Genomic DNA, 17,349 nt, shown 5'->3' with positions numbered 1-17,349 from the left:
CAGTTTCCTACTACATGTACTATGGAATGGGGTTAGATGCAGCTTTATTGATAATACCAATAATAGCCATATACAGTATATTATTAAAATTAGAAGATACACATGTATAATGAAAGGTGACTACTAGTATATGTTCCTGTGTGTTTTACGTTATATGTATTTGGGAACGTGAGACACAAAGGCACAACCACATTCCCAGCAACAATCCGCCAGAGGTAACGTTACAAGTTATAGCCCTGGATTCAAAGGTCATTGAACCAGTCAATGACGTATTCACAGGGACATTTCGCGCTTTGCATAAATAATACAGGAGAGGGGCTGCAATAATATTCATAATCGCCAGGAGGCTCTTCAAGCATTCGATTGACAGATGACTGAACTGAACCGGTAACGTTACCTCTCTAAAGCTGGATCGGCAGAAGGGAAGAGCAAGCGCGAAGCAGTCTAATTTATTGCAAAATTAGTCACTGTACTTGTAGATTAGACTCAATCCACCACCTAACGCCAAGTTTTCAGTGACACAGACGCGTGACAGCCGGGAAAAGGTGAGTCCAGCCTTCGTTCGTTGGCCTTCGTTTTTTTGTGAGAACAACGGGGCTTTTAGTGTGATCAAGGAAATTCTATTTCGGCATCTCCCTTGAATTGGCATCAGTATTATCGTAGGCTGGTGAAGCTAGCCTTGCACAGGGACCTGCATCATCTTGGTTATTTTATAACGGCAATCAAGCTTGCGGTCATCGAGGCAAGACATTTAATTAATACGATGTGCACTTATCACAGTAAATCCGAGGGGAACGCGGTATCGGGCGGTATCAGCCATCCATGTTGTCAAAGTGGAGGTTCATTATAAACATCACTCACTAAAAACATGGAGGTAGAGAAATCACACGTGTTTCTACCTCCAATGTGGTTCCAGAAATCAAACCAAAATGATTTTGTGACATGTTCCTTTGTGTATGTATTTCAACCAGTCAAATTCAACATTGAATCATCTGTGATACTTAAGTGAAAAAAACTCAGATTTGAAGAGCAAATTTTATTGTTGAAAGGTCTCTAAAAACAATGTACTAGTACTTAGCTGCATATAGCAACTGCAATGCTGATCATACCCTTCATTACCCACCCTACCAGCCAGACAAGAACCCATCACCATGCCACACCGACCTGTCCAGAATTCCGAGGTCCAAATCCACGTGCCAGATACCACCCAGAAACCCAACTTCCCCCAGCGGATATCAAACTTTGTTCGTGACAAGGGCAACATCAGTTTGATCATCACCTTCGTGGTGACCACCATCGCCCTGACGCTGTTCCTGCTGGTCCAGGATGTGTCCGGGAGACAGGTGGTCAGCTACTTCCTGTCCGGAGGGCTGTTTGGGTTTGCAGGCGGCTTTACCAACTGGTTGGCTGTGGTCATGCTGTTCACCAGGATCCCAGGGGTGTATGGGAGTGGGTAGGTACTAGTAAGGCCAAAAGGCCTTGTACGTACCCTGGTGGTATACCGTGTTCAGCTTTAGCCTTAAGTTACCAGCCAAATTCAAAAGCACAGAATTTTAGTGGTAGAAAACAGAACTCATTATATTTCAAACTAAGAAAGGTAGGTGTGTTTCTTTCTTCTGAAAACATATGTTGATGTTTGTTTGCTATCATTACTTTTCATTACTGTACAGTATACCAATTACAGTATACTGCATCCATATATATATAGAAATGTTGGTTTCTATTTTATTTATTGCTATGTGCCATTGGTGGCCATTGGTGAAAGGAAAAAAGAAGTTCTAATGGACATTGTATTGGATTTTTTCATATTCATTTATATGTACATTATATTTATACTATTGTTGCCATCATGGTGCAGTATGAAAAATTTTCATGGTTTACTAATGAACTGGGGTTGGGCAGGCCTAAAATGGAATACAATTTGTAAATTTTTTTCACCATGACAAAAATTCAGCTCTCACAAGGAGCTAGACAGAAAATGCAACTTGATTGAGACAGAAGAAAATGAATGCATGTCCATCTCTACCTTGGAAGTAAATGTTGCACCAGAATTTTCACACTACCCTTCCTTGTGCCTTAAGGTTGAAAGATGTTTTTCTGTCCTTGTTCCAGCGTGATTCCGAACCGTTACCGTGAGATCCGTGCTAAGGTGAAGGAGGTGATTATGGAGATGTTTTTTGACGAGGAGTTTCTGGAGAAGTACCTGTCCCACAAACTCATGGAGGTCGCCAACAACGTCGACATGAAGGCCAAGGTCGGCGAGATCGTCCACTCCAAGACTGTGGACCGACTCATTGGTAAGACGGGGGGGATTTGTCAACAGAAGTGGCACAACTGCCCTTCTGCATCACAGAACTCCCCTGCTGGCCTCACAGGTCGACAGTATTTCCAGTGTGAGCAGTTCAATTTAAAGGGTTTTCTACCGTCTATGTGTAATGTGTGGAAGAACAAATATTAAAACAGTTCAATCACGAATTGATCAAAGAATTTATCATAATATGGAACAAAATCCTTGGCATGATGACAAGCATGTTGTTAGTGCCATTGCCAAGTAGTGGAGGTTTGTGTACTTAGTTCTTGTTGAATGTTGTGACAGATGAGAAGCTGGCATCTCTGGGCACCACTCCTGAAGGACAGCTCATCCTGAAGATGGGCGTGGACCCAAAGTCCCTCAAACCCATGATCAAACCCTTCCTGCAGGGATTTGGAGAAGACCTGGCCCCCATGATCAAGGAAACACTTAGTGATCCCATGCAGGTAAGGCACTCATTGGGCAGTTCAAACCTCTCTTAACTTGGTTCAAACCTCTCTTAACTTGGTTCAAATGAATTAAGGGGGAGGAGAAGTTAGGTAGAAAGATATTCTTCTTTGAAAATTTCTTGTAAAAGAAGTATGCGTAAGAAATGGTACAATTTCTTATCTTTTTTCAGGTCATTGATGTGAGCAAGCTACGCAAAGAAATGGAGAAGTACATGAACTCTCGCATGGAGACTCTGACGGAACAGCGTGTCACGTCTCTGCTGGAGGCCGTCATCCGACCGCATCTCGGCTGGATCATCGTGTGGGGCTGCGTGTTTGGAGGGCTGATCGGGATTATCACACAAGCCGTGGGACTGGCACCAAGTTACTAAACATCCCTACTTCTTACACAAGTGTGCAATGTGCTAAGGATGGTGGATCTGCAAAACTGAAAATTCAATGGGCATCTCTATCAATGTCCATGTTTTATTATAGCATCATCATTATACTTATGGCATAGTGTTCTTTAAGAGCTGCTGTATGGACCTGTAACTAACTTTCCAACCATCCATGCTTCCTACACTGTTGTGCAATACCATTGTGTTAATGTGCAATACGGCCATGCTATTTTTTTTGCTGTATCTTTGTAACACCTTGTCCTGACACCTGTAGTAACAGAACATTATATGGTTGCATGGAAATCTACATTCCTACTAGACACTGTCTGTAAAAAGAAGGGAAATTTTTGGGAGGGAGAAATGGAAAAATGTAGAAAATGCTGCTTAGTAGAGAGAAAAACTAGGTACGATAGCAAGAAAAGAAACTAAATTTCACAAAATACTTACCAATATTTTCATGCACAATCCCTTCAGTCTATCTGCTCTTCCCCCTAACTGGTTAACAGTGTTGTAGTGAATGAAATAAATATTATATAATCGTTCCTAATAGTATATATGAGGTCACACACCCCATGAACGAGTATGCTAACAGTCATCTTTGACAACGAAGAACAGACAGAGAATAGTATATATTATAGATGAAGCACAAAAGCCACAATGCTGCATTTGCTAGAACTTTATTATAGATATCTGCATCAAAAGGTTAATAGTATGTATGATTATTATATGTATATATAGAACTAATCTGGCTGTACATAAACATGCTTCTGCTTTGACTATACAAATAAATAATCTAATTATATTAACCACAAAGATTTGAACTCCACTTTGTATGACATTCATACTGTACTTAATAAATACATGTAATGACCTAGGGTATATTCCATGAACGTAAGAATTAGAATATGTTGAAGATGTTTGTCCTAAGCCCAAGGATTACCATCCAGGATTACTTGACTGAACCAGTCATCTTCAAGTACAGGTGCTTCAACCTAGGGACATAGGAGTAGTTTCTTTAGACATGGCTGCTTTCAAGTTGAATATTTGATTAAATGGATCCCCACCTTGCCCTATTTTTAGAAGTCAAGAAACATTTATGTAACAGAAGCAACTACTCAATAGTGATAGATATAGATAGATATAAAAGGCCTCACCTTGTCTGAGTTGAAAGTTGTTTCTCCATCATCACGACAGACATCAGCTGCTGCCATGCCATCAGAACTCTCCTGTGGTAGACCATCTAGAAGTCCCACAGAGTCAGTAAAGCCAGGGCTGGTCCAGTCTTCATCCTAATAAGGAAAAGTAATGTCAACAGAAATCTCTATTTTGTCATTAATGCATTATAATATATATGTTCTTTCAAGGAGGTTGAAGATAGAGGTTCTTTAACCACTTACGTTGCTTACTTATACTCTGACATCTGCAAACATGATCACATACGTGTGGATAGGATTCTTCCAACAGCAGTTTGTAAAATTGAGATGATGAGCTGATGTAAGCCCTGGCTTGTACCAGTATCTGAGAGTGAAGTTCCATGGCTGGATCCAAGACAGGTTCAGAACTTGAGGGTTCCGTACAGGCTGCTACTCTGGGAACTGCTGACTGTTGGTGATCTGAGGATGTACAGGAGTTCTGAAGTGGAGCTGATGCTGATGCTACTGCTCCAACATTAGGAACAATCTGCAAAATTTGGAGGTTAACAAGCTGTAATGTATGTGTAAACATTTAATGAGATTACTGCAATAGAAAAACATTTCTCAGACAATATGAACAATCCATTATAATACAAATGTATATCATGAGAGCAAGGTGGCACAAGCTTACTGGATATGTGCTGATAATATGTTAAACCTGATACCGGATGATGATGATGATGATGAATGGTTTATTGACATACAAATCCATCGCAGCCCGCAGGCTGAATTGCGGATTCCGATTACAAATATTTTCAGAGTTCAATTCAAAATAAAACAATGGGTCAATTATCATATATGTATAAAAGGAATAACGTTGATGACTAAAATTTAGCATTTATACAATAATACGATTATCAGACGGCATTAAAAGCTTAATCCTTAAAAACATTAACTATTTGATTAAGTATTTAAAAGGCGAACAATGTACGCTATTGGGGAGTTCCTGAGTCGATCAGTCCTACATTTAATTGGTCGATACTTGTCTCTGTTTCTGGTTGTTCTATCGTGGTAGTCCGAACCCTTTGGTGGCAGCATTGACGGTGTGTGGGATTCTAAATGAGTCCCGAACTTGAGACACAGTTTCTGCCGGCGGTCTGAGAGCAACGGAAGGTTTAAGTCTGTTCTGCCTTGCTCGTAGCTAGTGAAACGCCTTCCCAGTATTGTCCGAACCGCTCTCCGTTGTACAGCTTCGAGTTTGTCCGACTGTGCACAGGTGAGCCCCGGGTGCCAGACTGGCGCGCAGTATTCCAACACTGGTCGTACGAAGGATGTGTATATAGTGACGAGGTCTACGGTGGGAAGATTGAAGTGTTTGAGTTTCCGTAGGAAGAAGAGGCGTCCGTTAGCCTTTCCTATCATTCTAGTAACCTGCGTCTCCCATTTCAAGTCTCTCTGCAGCCACACCCCCAGAAGACAGGTGAGTGGCACAACTTCAAGGGGGGATCCATTGATGGTGAGCGTTGGTGGTGGGGGCGGGCATCTCATGAAGCAGAAAGTGATAACCTTGCACTTGTCTGGGTTAAGTACCATGTGGTTGTTCCGACACCAGCTAGTGAAACTGTCCAGTTCATCCTGCATTAGCGACGGCTTGAGGTAGTGGCGAGATTCTGTCATAGACAGATCATCAACATACTTCCAGTGGTGAAGCAGTGCGTCCCTCATGGCATCATCGAACACTACGAGGAAAATTAACGGACCAAGAAGTGTTCCTTGCGGCACTGAGCAGGTCAGTACCTCCCAGTCAGATAGCTGTCCTCCATAACAAACTCTTTGCCGCCGCTGGGTTAGAAAGTCGCAGACCCACTGGATTAGACTCCCCCTTACTCCAAGTCGTAACAGCTTCTGAATGGCCAACGTGTGGTCCATCCTGTCGTAGGCCTTCGAGAAGTCTGTCATGACCATTGTGCAAATGTTCTTGGCCTTTTCAGATTCCTTGCAGAGAAAGTCTAGTAGGCTGACCAGATACATTGTTGTAGAGCGGCCTTTCAAGCAGCCAAACTGCTGTGTGTCCAGTGAGGTACGTACATCTTGTAAGATCCATGTAGAGACGAAGGATTCAGCAACCTTGGCAAGCTGAGAGGTAAGAGAGACTGGTCTAAGCTTGTCGTAAGTGAAACAAATCAAGTGGAGTGGTTTGTCATTCATGCAATTCTTTTTAATGACTGTGACAGAGACAAAAGTAGAGCATGTCTACCTGGCTGTCCCTGACACTGTCTGGTGGAGTGACCTGGTACTTGTCAGCAGCGATGTCCCAGAGTCTGGCAGACACAGCGGTGGCCAGCTGTCTGCTGTCCTCCACCTGCATACAAATATATTTGGTGAATCATCTTTAATGAGTCTTTTTCTTACACAGATAAACTGATTTGTAATATTTCAGCAAAGCACCTGTTCCTAAAGCTTTTGATTATAGCATGTCTGGGGAGATAGGAAGCAAGGGAGAACGCAAATAAACACTGGAAGTAAGCACTGGATTACAATTAAGTTTCCCCGTACCTGGACAGCAGCAAAGCACCTGTTCCTGAAGCCATCATCAGTGCTGTACCGCAGGACAGTCTGCATTGCGTCAGCAATGTGGGGAATAGCCTTTTCCATAACTTCTTGTTTCTGAAAGAGTAGAAACGTACAGTTCTCATCATTCTACTCCTCTTTATGGCTGTACTTACAGCACTAACTGCCTATGTACATACTCCTGGAATGATATGATATTCCAGAAATACCAATGGATGTCATTTCAGCACCAAGGGCAGAGTTGTTCTGTTGTTGAAAAATAAAGTGGTTACATGGTTTTATTCTGGACATGCTTCTGTATGAATGAGAATGTTAAGTGTCACCTCTCTCTGGTCAGCATGGTTGTTCAGCACCTTGTTCAGGGCACTGTGGGCAGCTCTGGAGAACTTCACCCTCTGGTCTGTGCCCAGCTGACCAAGCTCTCTCCTCAGCACAGACAACAGATCTGCAAACACAGTGTAGGACACATGGAAGGGATGATGTGACAAGTTCTTATGCCAGAAATATTTGCCTTGTCTAGGAAAGTACATTCACAATTCTAGCTTGTAGTTGCTTTTGTCGTGTTCACCAACCAAGTAATACACCAAGATACTAACTAAAATGGCAGCCATTCCATGCATGAACTAAAGGTTAACCTGTAACAACCAGCCTTACCTATTTGCTGGGAGGTGGTGAGGACAGACATGCTGGGCAGCTCCAGGAGCAGGAACAGTTGTAACACATGAGACAGGCCCTGTCCTTCACCCTGACTCTGGATTGCTGTTGCTGTTGAGGCTGTCTCCAGTTGGAAGGTACAGTCTGGCCAGGCAACACCTTTGAACACAGCAGACAAATCAAAAACACACATCAAGGTATCACTCAGACCTAAAGGTGTATAAATGTGTGTATGAACTTTTATAACTGACTTATGGTTCATTAGGTTTTCTGTATTCTTTTCATCCTGTGTCTGTTATCATGGGACCTATAAGAAGGCCATAGGAACAAGTCATAACTTCTGATATAGTTTAGAAAAAAATAACCGGAAAAAACACTACAGGCAAATAGGTCTGGTGGGTTTGAACAGAAGTCTTGTAATGCTCATTACCTTCTTGTTTACTATGAGTTAGCTCCCCAGCCAGCCTGAGTCCATAGTCCTCCCACCTGACCAGGTGAGACACAGGCAGGGGACATTTCTCGTGGAAGAACAAGGGCAAACCTGCTGGACCATAGGTGTAGAGCTAGGCATGGAGTGACATAGATGGAAAATATTCAAGCTAAAGATATTGATGTCTCAGTTTCTTTTTATTCTTATTTTGCCTATTTTGTTAATTTTCATGCCTTTAAGACCAGTAGAATCCAGCCCAAAACTTGAAATTAAAGAGATTAAATTGGTATAATAGCGAGAAGGTAGACCACACCTGAACAGACCTGCACCAGTGGTTAGACAGGAGTGTCCTGTCTACAGGCGGGGTGACAGCTGCTGACACACACAGCTGTACTCTGACCTCTGTACTGTCAGACAGCCTGATAGGTGACAGCATCACTCTGGAACCTGCCCGGGGTCGAATCCTCTTCTCCCAGTCTGGGACCTCAGCAGGACTGAATCAGGGACACAAAGGGCAGAGCTATATTCTATGTTTATATGAAGATGATACATATAACAAGTCAACATTGCTTGTAAGGTTTTTACATCAAATGGTAACCTAATTTTAAGTTCTATGCAATGGCAATTACTGTTGTAAATTACGTGATATCATTAATAAATTCTTATGCAGTCAAATGTATGATTTCATATATAGGTTTTGCTTAGACTGGCACTCTTTCATAGACTCAAGACAATGGAAGTTGTAGCCTACTTACCACAGGTAATGATCAATGGCAGTTAGTAGTTTCCTCTGTCCAATGGATGTCCTGAAACTGCTTATGTTTGGCCTAAAATAAAGGTTGATATTTTGTGTAATACACATGTATACTTGTAGACACTGATGTAATACAATTAAATTATTGTCTTCGTCAGAAGGACTATGAAATTGTCTCGCCGGAGTGTGGGGAACTGCGGATTTTGCGATATAACTCTGGAAGGCATGATTCGACGTCCATGATTTTTGGCAGGCATATTACCGCTGTTGAGGCCAAAGTCAAGTACAAGTTTCGGCTTCGTGGGGGGTCCGTGCGTCACGTTAGTGCACCTTTTGTGTTTGTGGCCTGTTAGCAAGATAACTCAAGTATTTGTAAAATGTTGATTATAATTCTTGGTGTGGTGCTTACTATTGTCGGGACCAAGGTTAAGTTTGTTACTGAGCTTCGTGGGGGGTTTCGTTGTGACTACAGGGGGCATTTTGTTAATTTTTCTTGTGAGCAGGATAACTTTTGTATGTGTGGATGGAAGTTAATGAAATTTGATAGGCATATTACTGTCGTGGTCTCCAAGATTGAGTTCAAAGATGAGAGTCGTGGAGGTCGTTATGTCCCCGTAATAGGACCTTTTGTGTTTAGAAATCCCCCACCTACATCTGCTTGGAGACAGCCGACAGCTGGATATAGCCGGGGAACCCCATAATGGGATGGGATCAAATGACGTTACATTGAGGGATTGTACTATAACTTCAGCAGGGGGAGGATAGGTTGGACATATGTCAGGTTATTTTCTACGGCCACACCAAGTAATTGCTATGGATGACGTCCACTGGAGACCTTAAATCTAATTACCTTAAATTTAAGGCAAGCGCGCAATAAAAACACGAAGGGCCGAAAAACGAGGTGCCTAGATTTGGAATATACTAACTGTAGAAGTACAAATGTTAGGACACAAAGAACACAAGAAACAAGTCTTCTATTTGTCATAAAGACAAATTAACAAAACAGCAGTAGTCACCCTGTTCTGATTCTTTCCTTTATAACATCTTCTCTTATTACATTTTGACACTTTCAACACAGTAAGAATTTCTTGAACGTTTTTTTTTCCCAGTAACAGTCCAAACTCAAATAACGTAGGGGGGGGGGCGCTAACACGGGTGACGACGCATCTGTATAATCTGCGGCAAACCGTTTCAGGGTGTTCTGTACCATAAAAATAGTACAGAGATTCTTTTGTTCTTTAGACCAAATTGATTATTAAAAAGAGTGAAGAATACGCATGTTAATTTCTCTAGAACGATGTACCTCTGACGAAGACATGAGATCTCCGACCTCTAGTTTTTTTTGACAAGAAGGTTGCTACTACTTACAGGTACTCCACTTTTGATGGCTGTTCATCCAAACTAAGCTGGTACTCCAGAGAAACCTGTGGCACAAGTCAGAACACAGTCTTCATTCTACCTGTCAGTAAATCCCCACATGCAGCCTTGCCTTAGACCTTAGGTCCTCATGTGCTTACAGGCACATTTGGTGGCAAGTTTCCATACAGCAAGGTGAAATAGCATGTAGAAACCTTTAAAACTGATCATACTTTATCACCATGAGTTAATGACATAAATAAAGAAAATGCATTGATATCATTCAAAATATGATATAGCAATGTCAGCTACCTCTGGACACAGTAAATGAATCCTTTGGAAGAAGGCAGAGGTGGCCTGACACTCTGACAGCATGCTCATCCTGCTGTACAAAACCTGTGCAAGGAAACAAGTGAAAAACTGTGTGGTGATACTTGTAGAAACAGAAAAGCATAACAGAAACTCAATTTAGTCACTGTACTTTTTATGCCAGAGACACATTTCTTCTTCACTGGAGTAAAAAAAAAGAAGAGCGATTGCAGGACCTGAGTGTGATACCGAGATGAAATGGAAAACAGCAGCCAGGGTTAACGTTAGTTGAAGGACATTAATTGTAAAGCACCTTGAACTGCAGAGAAAATCCCTGCCATCCTGAAGGCACTTTCTTGGTGATTTCTCTCACAGAGACATCCTCAGGGCCCGCCCCCAGGGTAGCGATACATCTGTGTGTCCTGCCCTGTTCACCCACCAGATCTGACCACAGACAGTACTCCTCTGGGCTGTAGGCCTGAGAATGAACCACCACCCTATACAGCCTGTCTGAAGGACAAATTAAACATTGAATCATTCCTTTGTACAAAGTTTGTAGAGATGCTTTACATTAACATTATATGAATACAAGTAACTTCCTCAACTTAGTAGGTAAGTGGAGAAATTAAGAATTCTTCTTCTACAACCTAGAGTTTCTAAACTTCCAAAGTTGCCTTTGCAGAGATGCTTTATATAGATGCTGAGGTTTTTAAAAAGTAGGAACATGTTCTTCTTTAGCCATCCAGATTATTAAACATTGATGGCATGAAAAAAATTTGTTTGGTCTTGATTACCTGTCACAAAATTCTTGAGATGAAGATGAGTAACCCAGGATCCAGTCATGGCAGCTGTAGGAGGACAGGAAAGCCATGCAACTGACATTTCACAAGAAATTGTACCAACAATTGTCACAGAACCCCATCTTTGAAAAATTTTACTGACAGTAACAATGTAGAAGACTGTATGAAACAGCTTTCATGCCATACAGGCCAATAATCTTTACATAAATTTTTAACATGGTATCTGCTGTGCGAGAAGAAAGATTTCCTCAGTGGGCCTTTATACCTCTGATGATAAACCACATCAAGTCTGTCCCCTGGTGTCTGGGTTCATCTGACTGTAGGAACACTTGTACAGACAACTGATCTGTCCTGGCTGAGAGGAGCTGATTATATCTGCTCTGCTGATCTTGCCTTATGATTATCACTTGTTCCACCATCTATGAAATTAAGAGAACATATTGAGGATAAGACTGGATCCTGGATTAGAATAATGTTTCGTTGAAAGAAAAAAACATCAACTAGGATTAAAGCGAGAAGAAATATTGATTTTAAGAACAAGGAAATTACATGACAGACTTGTACAAGTATCATACAAGTCCATGGACAGTGAAGTCGCACTTGTTTACACAACAGCCCCATAGACTGTACACAATTTTCATTGATACCACAATGATTATTGTGACTATTATATGTATCTTATATATTATCTTACAGCGTGAATTTTTGTCGCTACCCTTACTCATGCCATCGTCTTACCTTCATCACGGCCTCCAACAGAGCATGAGGTGGTAGTATCTTGGGTTCTTCCATGTTGTTGTCTCTTAGGTCAACTTTGATCTTGGAAGTTATGAAATCATAAAACTAAAACTTCAGTCAAGGTATTCTCTCACCTCCAGCTTCTATCAAGTACACCATGATTAATTATTTGTGAATTCATAAATACAAAGTACAAATGTAGCTGTAATCACGTTTATACTACATGTTACTTTTAGTAGGAGGTTTAAGTGAGACACCCTTTGTTGTTAGAAATCACGTTAATGTTAAAGTTAAGTTATATGTAAAATCATTACTTAGAGGTCTCCTCGACTTTAACGTCCTTGCCGTGAATCAGAATTCTATATAAGCCAAACCTTCGGTATTTCAAGTCGTTGTAGTACATATTCTTGATATTCGCAAATGGCAACTAACAGCTCACACCTCACAGGTTTGTAAACACAAAACGTCGTCTGCTTGAGACTGAAAAAAGAATTTTCTGAGTAAACCGCTATCCTATCGGTACCTTCCGCGAGTCTGCCGCTCCCCTTCAATGCCTCTCGCTCTCTGTTGAAGGGAAATGTTCCTCGAGAAATTTAAAGCCGAGCACGCAATTCTGCTCAATATTTTTTATCGTATCCTACAAGAAGGCGACGGAAACTTTTCAACTTTGCCGCCATCTTTACTCTGCGCTACTCTGCGCAGACCGGCTGCGCAACGGGGAGGTAGGCGTGGCACTATCACGTGACCTTGTTTCCTCTACAAAAGGCGGTAATTTCAAATCAAATATAAGACTTTATTGATCTCAAGCTCGTTTTAATGTCAGATTTCAGCATGTTTATATGCATTCTTACTTTATGATTTTTTTGTTTAAAATAAACATCAGATACCGTTATAAAATGAAGCTTTTAGTTACTCCATTTAGGGCATTTGTTTTATATTCATTGATTTTTGACACATTGACTGGGAGCTTCCATGGATCTTTGAAAATACATTTTCTAACATCACAATAATGAATAAAGTAGTATGTGTGGCCCATGCATTTTTCATAAACATTTAACTGTAAGTACACACTACCAGTAATGTATTTTCACTAACAACTATGCACAAAATGACTTGTCAAGTTATTCTTTTCACTTATTGTAGACATATTCCAATTTATTGTACAGCTTGCATCTGAATCCTCATAAGTAGGTAACCTGATCCACTTGTCACCCACCAATGTGCTACAACCCTGTAGTACATTACACTAGCCTAAACCTGCATCTTCAAAATATACCCAACCCAAGTATCAGTTACTATTACATTGCTCTTACTTGAAGTTGAGGATATGAATCTAACTTCATGCAGGGCCACTTTTAAACTATGGGTTTGATCAAGTTATAAGTATACTAAATTTTTTTTGTCTTCCCTTACAGGTGTCTAGAAATACATCTGTACCTATGGTTGTAGCCTGTCCTATATAGGTACATTTATACCTGAAGATTCCAACTTTGTGGTGGGTTTGCAAAAAACTATGGAAATTAATGAACATTGATGTACATCATGGCTTTCGGTTCTGCTTCATATGGGGTTTTCAAAAGGGTTGCAACTTGCAAGCCAACCTAGATCTTACATCTGAAAACTTTCCAAGTCTCTAACTTTTGCAGATGTGTGACTGATAAATGTTGATGGGTTTGGATTAAGATATGTTGTAAATTGGAAGCGGCAAGCTTTTCTGTCAATTTGAGATAGCTCACAAGAGTTTGTGTGTTATTACCACATGAGGGACATTCAAGCTATCATAGTAAGATTTCTGGAGTCTTTGGTGCCACCAAAGAACCTAATATTTCAGTAGCAGCTATGAAACAAACTCAAAGATGAATAGCAAAGCCAAATAGTTTGGGTCAAGATCACATCAAGCTTTATTGTGGTTCTTGAACATTTTACTAATGTCCCCTCCGCAGCACAATCTGAAAGACAAAATGGACAATGGTCAGTTGTTGATTTATAAGACAAGTGTTAAAAAGTGTTATGTTCTGGTTAAAGTAGTTAACTGTATACCTATCTATACTACTTTTTATTTGCTACAACTGTGACCAAATTTACAATGTATCCTAATATGCAACCTAAGCATGTTGAGATCTTACAGTTGAACAAGAAAACCACATGTTGTACTCTACTACCGAATCATCAGGGACACTTTGCATCGATACTATCTTTAATGGGAAATTGAAGTTTGAGAACAACTAACTATAAATTCACTACATTCAAAAGGAAGAGACAAAGATGATTTAGTCCTCCTTTCTTGTCAAACTTAGTAAGCGTTGATGGCAAAGAAAATATACCTACTTTACTCATCTGTGTCTTTGGTCGCTCTCGTGTAGATGACCTGGGCAGAATGCTTGGAAACAAGTTTGATCATACCTGCAGGACAAAGGTGTTAATACAGGTGAATGCACATTACTGGCATAGATATCTACAGCTGCTAAGTAACTTGAGTTTCATTCAGTTTTAATGCCTGAGCAAAAGCACAAAGAGATGAGTAGGGATTGGCTTTTCAAACAATATGGAACTTAACATTCTAGTTGCAAATCATTCTTTCAAAATACTTTAGTATACAAATTTATCTTAATGATTTACTGAATATGTTTTTTCATGGGTTTCCAAACACATAATAGTGAATATGCAAATGAAGACCCAAATGCTAGTTGCTTCACAAAGGTCTTAAGACAGGTTTTCAAGATTTGATATCCTTTGTACCTTTGCTGTGGAGTTCCTTGAGAGCTGCCCTTGCCAGAGACCCACGGATTTTCAATCTCTCGGATACAACTGAAGGTGTGATGAGTTTGTAGCTGGGAACCTCCTTGTAAAGCTTGTCGTATGTGGCCTTGTCGAAAAGGACAAGGTTGTTGAGCTTGTCACGAACCTAACAGAAAAGACAATGAACAGAAAGGTTACACTAATAATTGACATAATGGCATAATGCATATTTTCCCAAATGAACATTCAGAATCTTGATAAACCTTTCTTTGTACATGTATGTGTCAATGAATTCTACCAGTAATATTTTGCAGATTAGATGCAGTTGTTATGCAGTTGTCTACCTGCACCTAATCTGTACCTGTCCATATATGGGATGGACTTTTGTATACAATACTGTACTGATTGTTAGATGTTACCTCCTGCCATACCAAAAGGACTTCCAGTTAGAACATTAGATTTTTTTTTTTTAAATTCCTTTTCTGGGAGTGTGGTCTTGCAGTAGTGCAGGTATAAATTGTGCATTACATGTTACCGGGTACCCCTTTTCTTTGTGTATGTTCCATCAATAAGACAGGAGAAATAACAGTGATATTGTAGTTGTCTCAAGAGGTGTCCTAAGAATATATCTGTCAGCATCCCGTTAGGGTGAAATCAGACAGTATTCTCATCATCGACAACAGAGATTTTTTCTAACAGCCTTTAAAATACCAGTGAACTGATATCTCTTCAATGTGCATTTGGATTAGGCGATATAAATAATCTCAAGTGAAACATGGAGAACTTCTTATCGACCTAGAACCTTTTCACCATCCATTTGGCTGCCAGTTTTGGACAGATCATTACAAATTGAACTAAAAGTCATTCTTGACATGTTTCACTAAAATAAACATTCTGGCATGACTTTGGCCTTTAGCAACTTCTTGTTTAAGAAGTACTATACACTGTTGATCTATTAGGCATTGATATACAGAAGCACATGTGGCATGTATAGTGAAAAAGTTGTACACATGAAAATGCTCAACTAGGCAGAAAGTTCATCGAAGGTCAGTGACACACAAACATTTCAACTTCTATACCCTTAAATTCTGCTTAATTCTTGTATTTACAATAGAGAGCTTTTACAATGCATGTGTACAGTGTACAATTAAAAAGAAACTTGTTTGGTGCAAAGGTCTGCTGACTTTAATGTTTCTACTGCCATGCCATAGAAAATTGCAATTTTTAATATCATGAGTGAACATCTTATATTTGTTTCAGTCCTTAGAAACGTCATAGCCAGTAAAAAGAACCAACAATCAAGACTCTGTTATTGAAAATTTACAAATACTTCAGTTTATGGTACATTTTGCAGCATGACATTTACCTTTCCTTTCGACCACTTCTTCTTCTTGGCCTTACCCCCACCACTTCCAGCCTTGGCCTTTTGTCCCTTTTTGGAATCCCCTTTTGTGTCCTTCTTGGGTGGCATGATGCTGGTTCAGGTGGGTCCTACATGTCAAGAATAGCAAAAATTGTACTTCATTTGTGGTATGTGATTTCTAGAGTCAGTGTGATAGGAGCTAGCATCTTACTAATTCAGTGTTCTAAATCTAAGGAGGATTTATGTACAGAGCCTTTGCTGTACGTTCTATATCATATTCAAATTGACTTTGCAGTGAACAGTTACAGATGACACATACTAAAAATACAGAGGAAATAACTGTGATAATACAGTTGTCTCAAGAGGTGTCCTAAGAATATATCTGTCAGCATCCCCTATCATTAGGGTAAAATCAGACAGTATTCTCATCATTGACAACTTAGAAAGTTCAACACAACAGCCATCTTTGAAAACCATCATGGTAGAAATTTCTTAATTTTGTAAACAACCTAATTTGACCACACATTTTTCTATCTAAAAAAGTGTATCTTTTGTTGATCAATATCTTGATGTTTTCCTGGTTAGCACCAAGTTTATACATGTACTTTGACATGGATCACTTGTGCAACCACAGTAAGTTTCACCATCAATTTGTGTTACACTGACCTCTACAATTTAGAAGTTAACATACGCGGCTATTCCAATAACTTTGTGCTGTCCGGTTGACGCGGCCTTGAGGACAGCCTTGTCTTTTAATCAGATCAGATATATGAAAGGGAAGTAAGGACATGCTTACGACATGCTTACAGACTAGACCTGCACATGGCAAAGTGATTAATCATGCTTTCCCCTTTTCAAATTTCTCAACTTCCGAATTCAGCTTTTGCACCACAATCTCTCAAATATTATTGTTTCCCACGTATGCTACCCAGTTTGATGGCATTTGACGGCGTCCTGTGAATTTAGGGCGAGCAGCAGCTGGCTAGTATTGTGCAGCAGGTACAACACATGCAGCTGTCCACGTGATCACCAGTGCAAATGAGCTGCTCCATTTTGCAACATGGCGGAGCTGACCTCCCCACATTCTTGGATCAAATAACCCAACTTTTGTAACATAAAACCGGAAAATTTCACCACATATCACTAGAATAAGACCTTAACTACACTTAATATGGTGAATGGGCTGGCTAACGTGAGCAAGGAGAGAGAAATCCTGACAAAAAGACGGCGTGTCACCTTTTTTCCAGACCTCACCACGTCCAAAGGGAAAGAGGGCGATTGCGCAGGCGCGCTGTAGCATGCTGGGAACGGAAGCCTCCCTGGCACGGCCTCACGTGATCAGTGACCAATCAGCGGCGGGGACCC

At 40.5% G+C, this 17,349-nt stretch overlaps 3 protein-coding genes across 4 annotated transcripts; 1 reads left to right on the top strand and 2 right to left on the bottom strand.

Moving 5' to 3' along the window:
* Positions 1 to 368: 368 nt before the first annotated feature.
* On the top strand, positions 369 to 3,145 carry LOC109465721. 2 transcript variants are annotated; one of them, XM_019763111.1, is made up of 5 exons: positions 369 to 545; positions 1,136 to 1,453; positions 2,113 to 2,297; positions 2,597 to 2,757; positions 2,931 to 3,145. In XM_019763111.1, the coding sequence occupies exons 2-5, from the start codon at positions 1,152 to 1,154 to the stop codon at positions 3,129 to 3,131; spliced, it is 849 nt and encodes a 282-aa protein (XP_019618670.1). In that variant the 5' UTR covers positions 369 to 545; positions 1,136 to 1,151; the 3' UTR covers positions 3,132 to 3,145. The 2 variants fall into 2 exon arrangements, with proteins under 2 accessions (XP_019618670.1, XP_019618668.1); XM_019763109.1 differs by having other exon boundaries at positions 1,132 to 1,453.
* Positions 3,146 to 3,802: 657 nt separating this feature from the next.
* On the bottom strand, positions 3,803 to 7,593 carry LOC109465722. Its single transcript, XM_019763112.1, has 7 exons — positions 7,496 to 7,593; positions 7,165 to 7,286; positions 6,827 to 6,937; positions 6,528 to 6,632; positions 4,650 to 4,817; positions 4,292 to 4,426; positions 3,803 to 4,129 (listed from the first exon to the last, which is right to left on the bottom strand). The coding sequence occupies exons 1-7, from the start codon at positions 7,524 to 7,526 to the stop codon at positions 4,061 to 4,063; spliced, it is 741 nt and encodes a 246-aa protein (XP_019618671.1). The 5' UTR covers positions 7,527 to 7,593; the 3' UTR covers positions 3,803 to 4,060.
* Positions 7,594 to 13,759: 6,166 nt separating this feature from the next.
* Positions 13,760 to 17,326, bottom strand: LOC109465724 (40S ribosomal protein S25). The gene is made up of 5 exons (XM_019763115.1): positions 17,221 to 17,326; positions 15,988 to 16,112; positions 14,622 to 14,787; positions 14,211 to 14,285; positions 13,760 to 13,831 (listed from the first exon to the last, which is right to left on the bottom strand). Exons 2-4 carry the CDS (start codon positions 16,090 to 16,092, stop codon positions 14,212 to 14,214), a joined length of 345 nt encoding a protein of 114 aa, XP_019618674.1. The 5' UTR covers positions 16,093 to 16,112; positions 17,221 to 17,326; the 3' UTR covers positions 13,760 to 13,831; position 14,211.
* Between the last annotated feature and the right edge of the window lie 23 nt (positions 17,327 to 17,349).

The sequence above is a fragment of the Branchiostoma belcheri genome, unplaced genomic scaffold (assembly GCF_001625305.1).
Source record: "Branchiostoma belcheri isolate BF01 breed outbred unplaced genomic scaffold, Haploidv18h27 scaffold157, whole genome shotgun sequence".
Classification (NCBI taxonomy): Eukaryota; Metazoa; Chordata; class Leptocardii; order Amphioxiformes; family Branchiostomatidae; genus Branchiostoma; species Branchiostoma belcheri.
The sequence above is the reverse complement of the archived record's forward strand: the minus strand, read 5'-3'. Positions and strand labels throughout refer to the sequence as shown.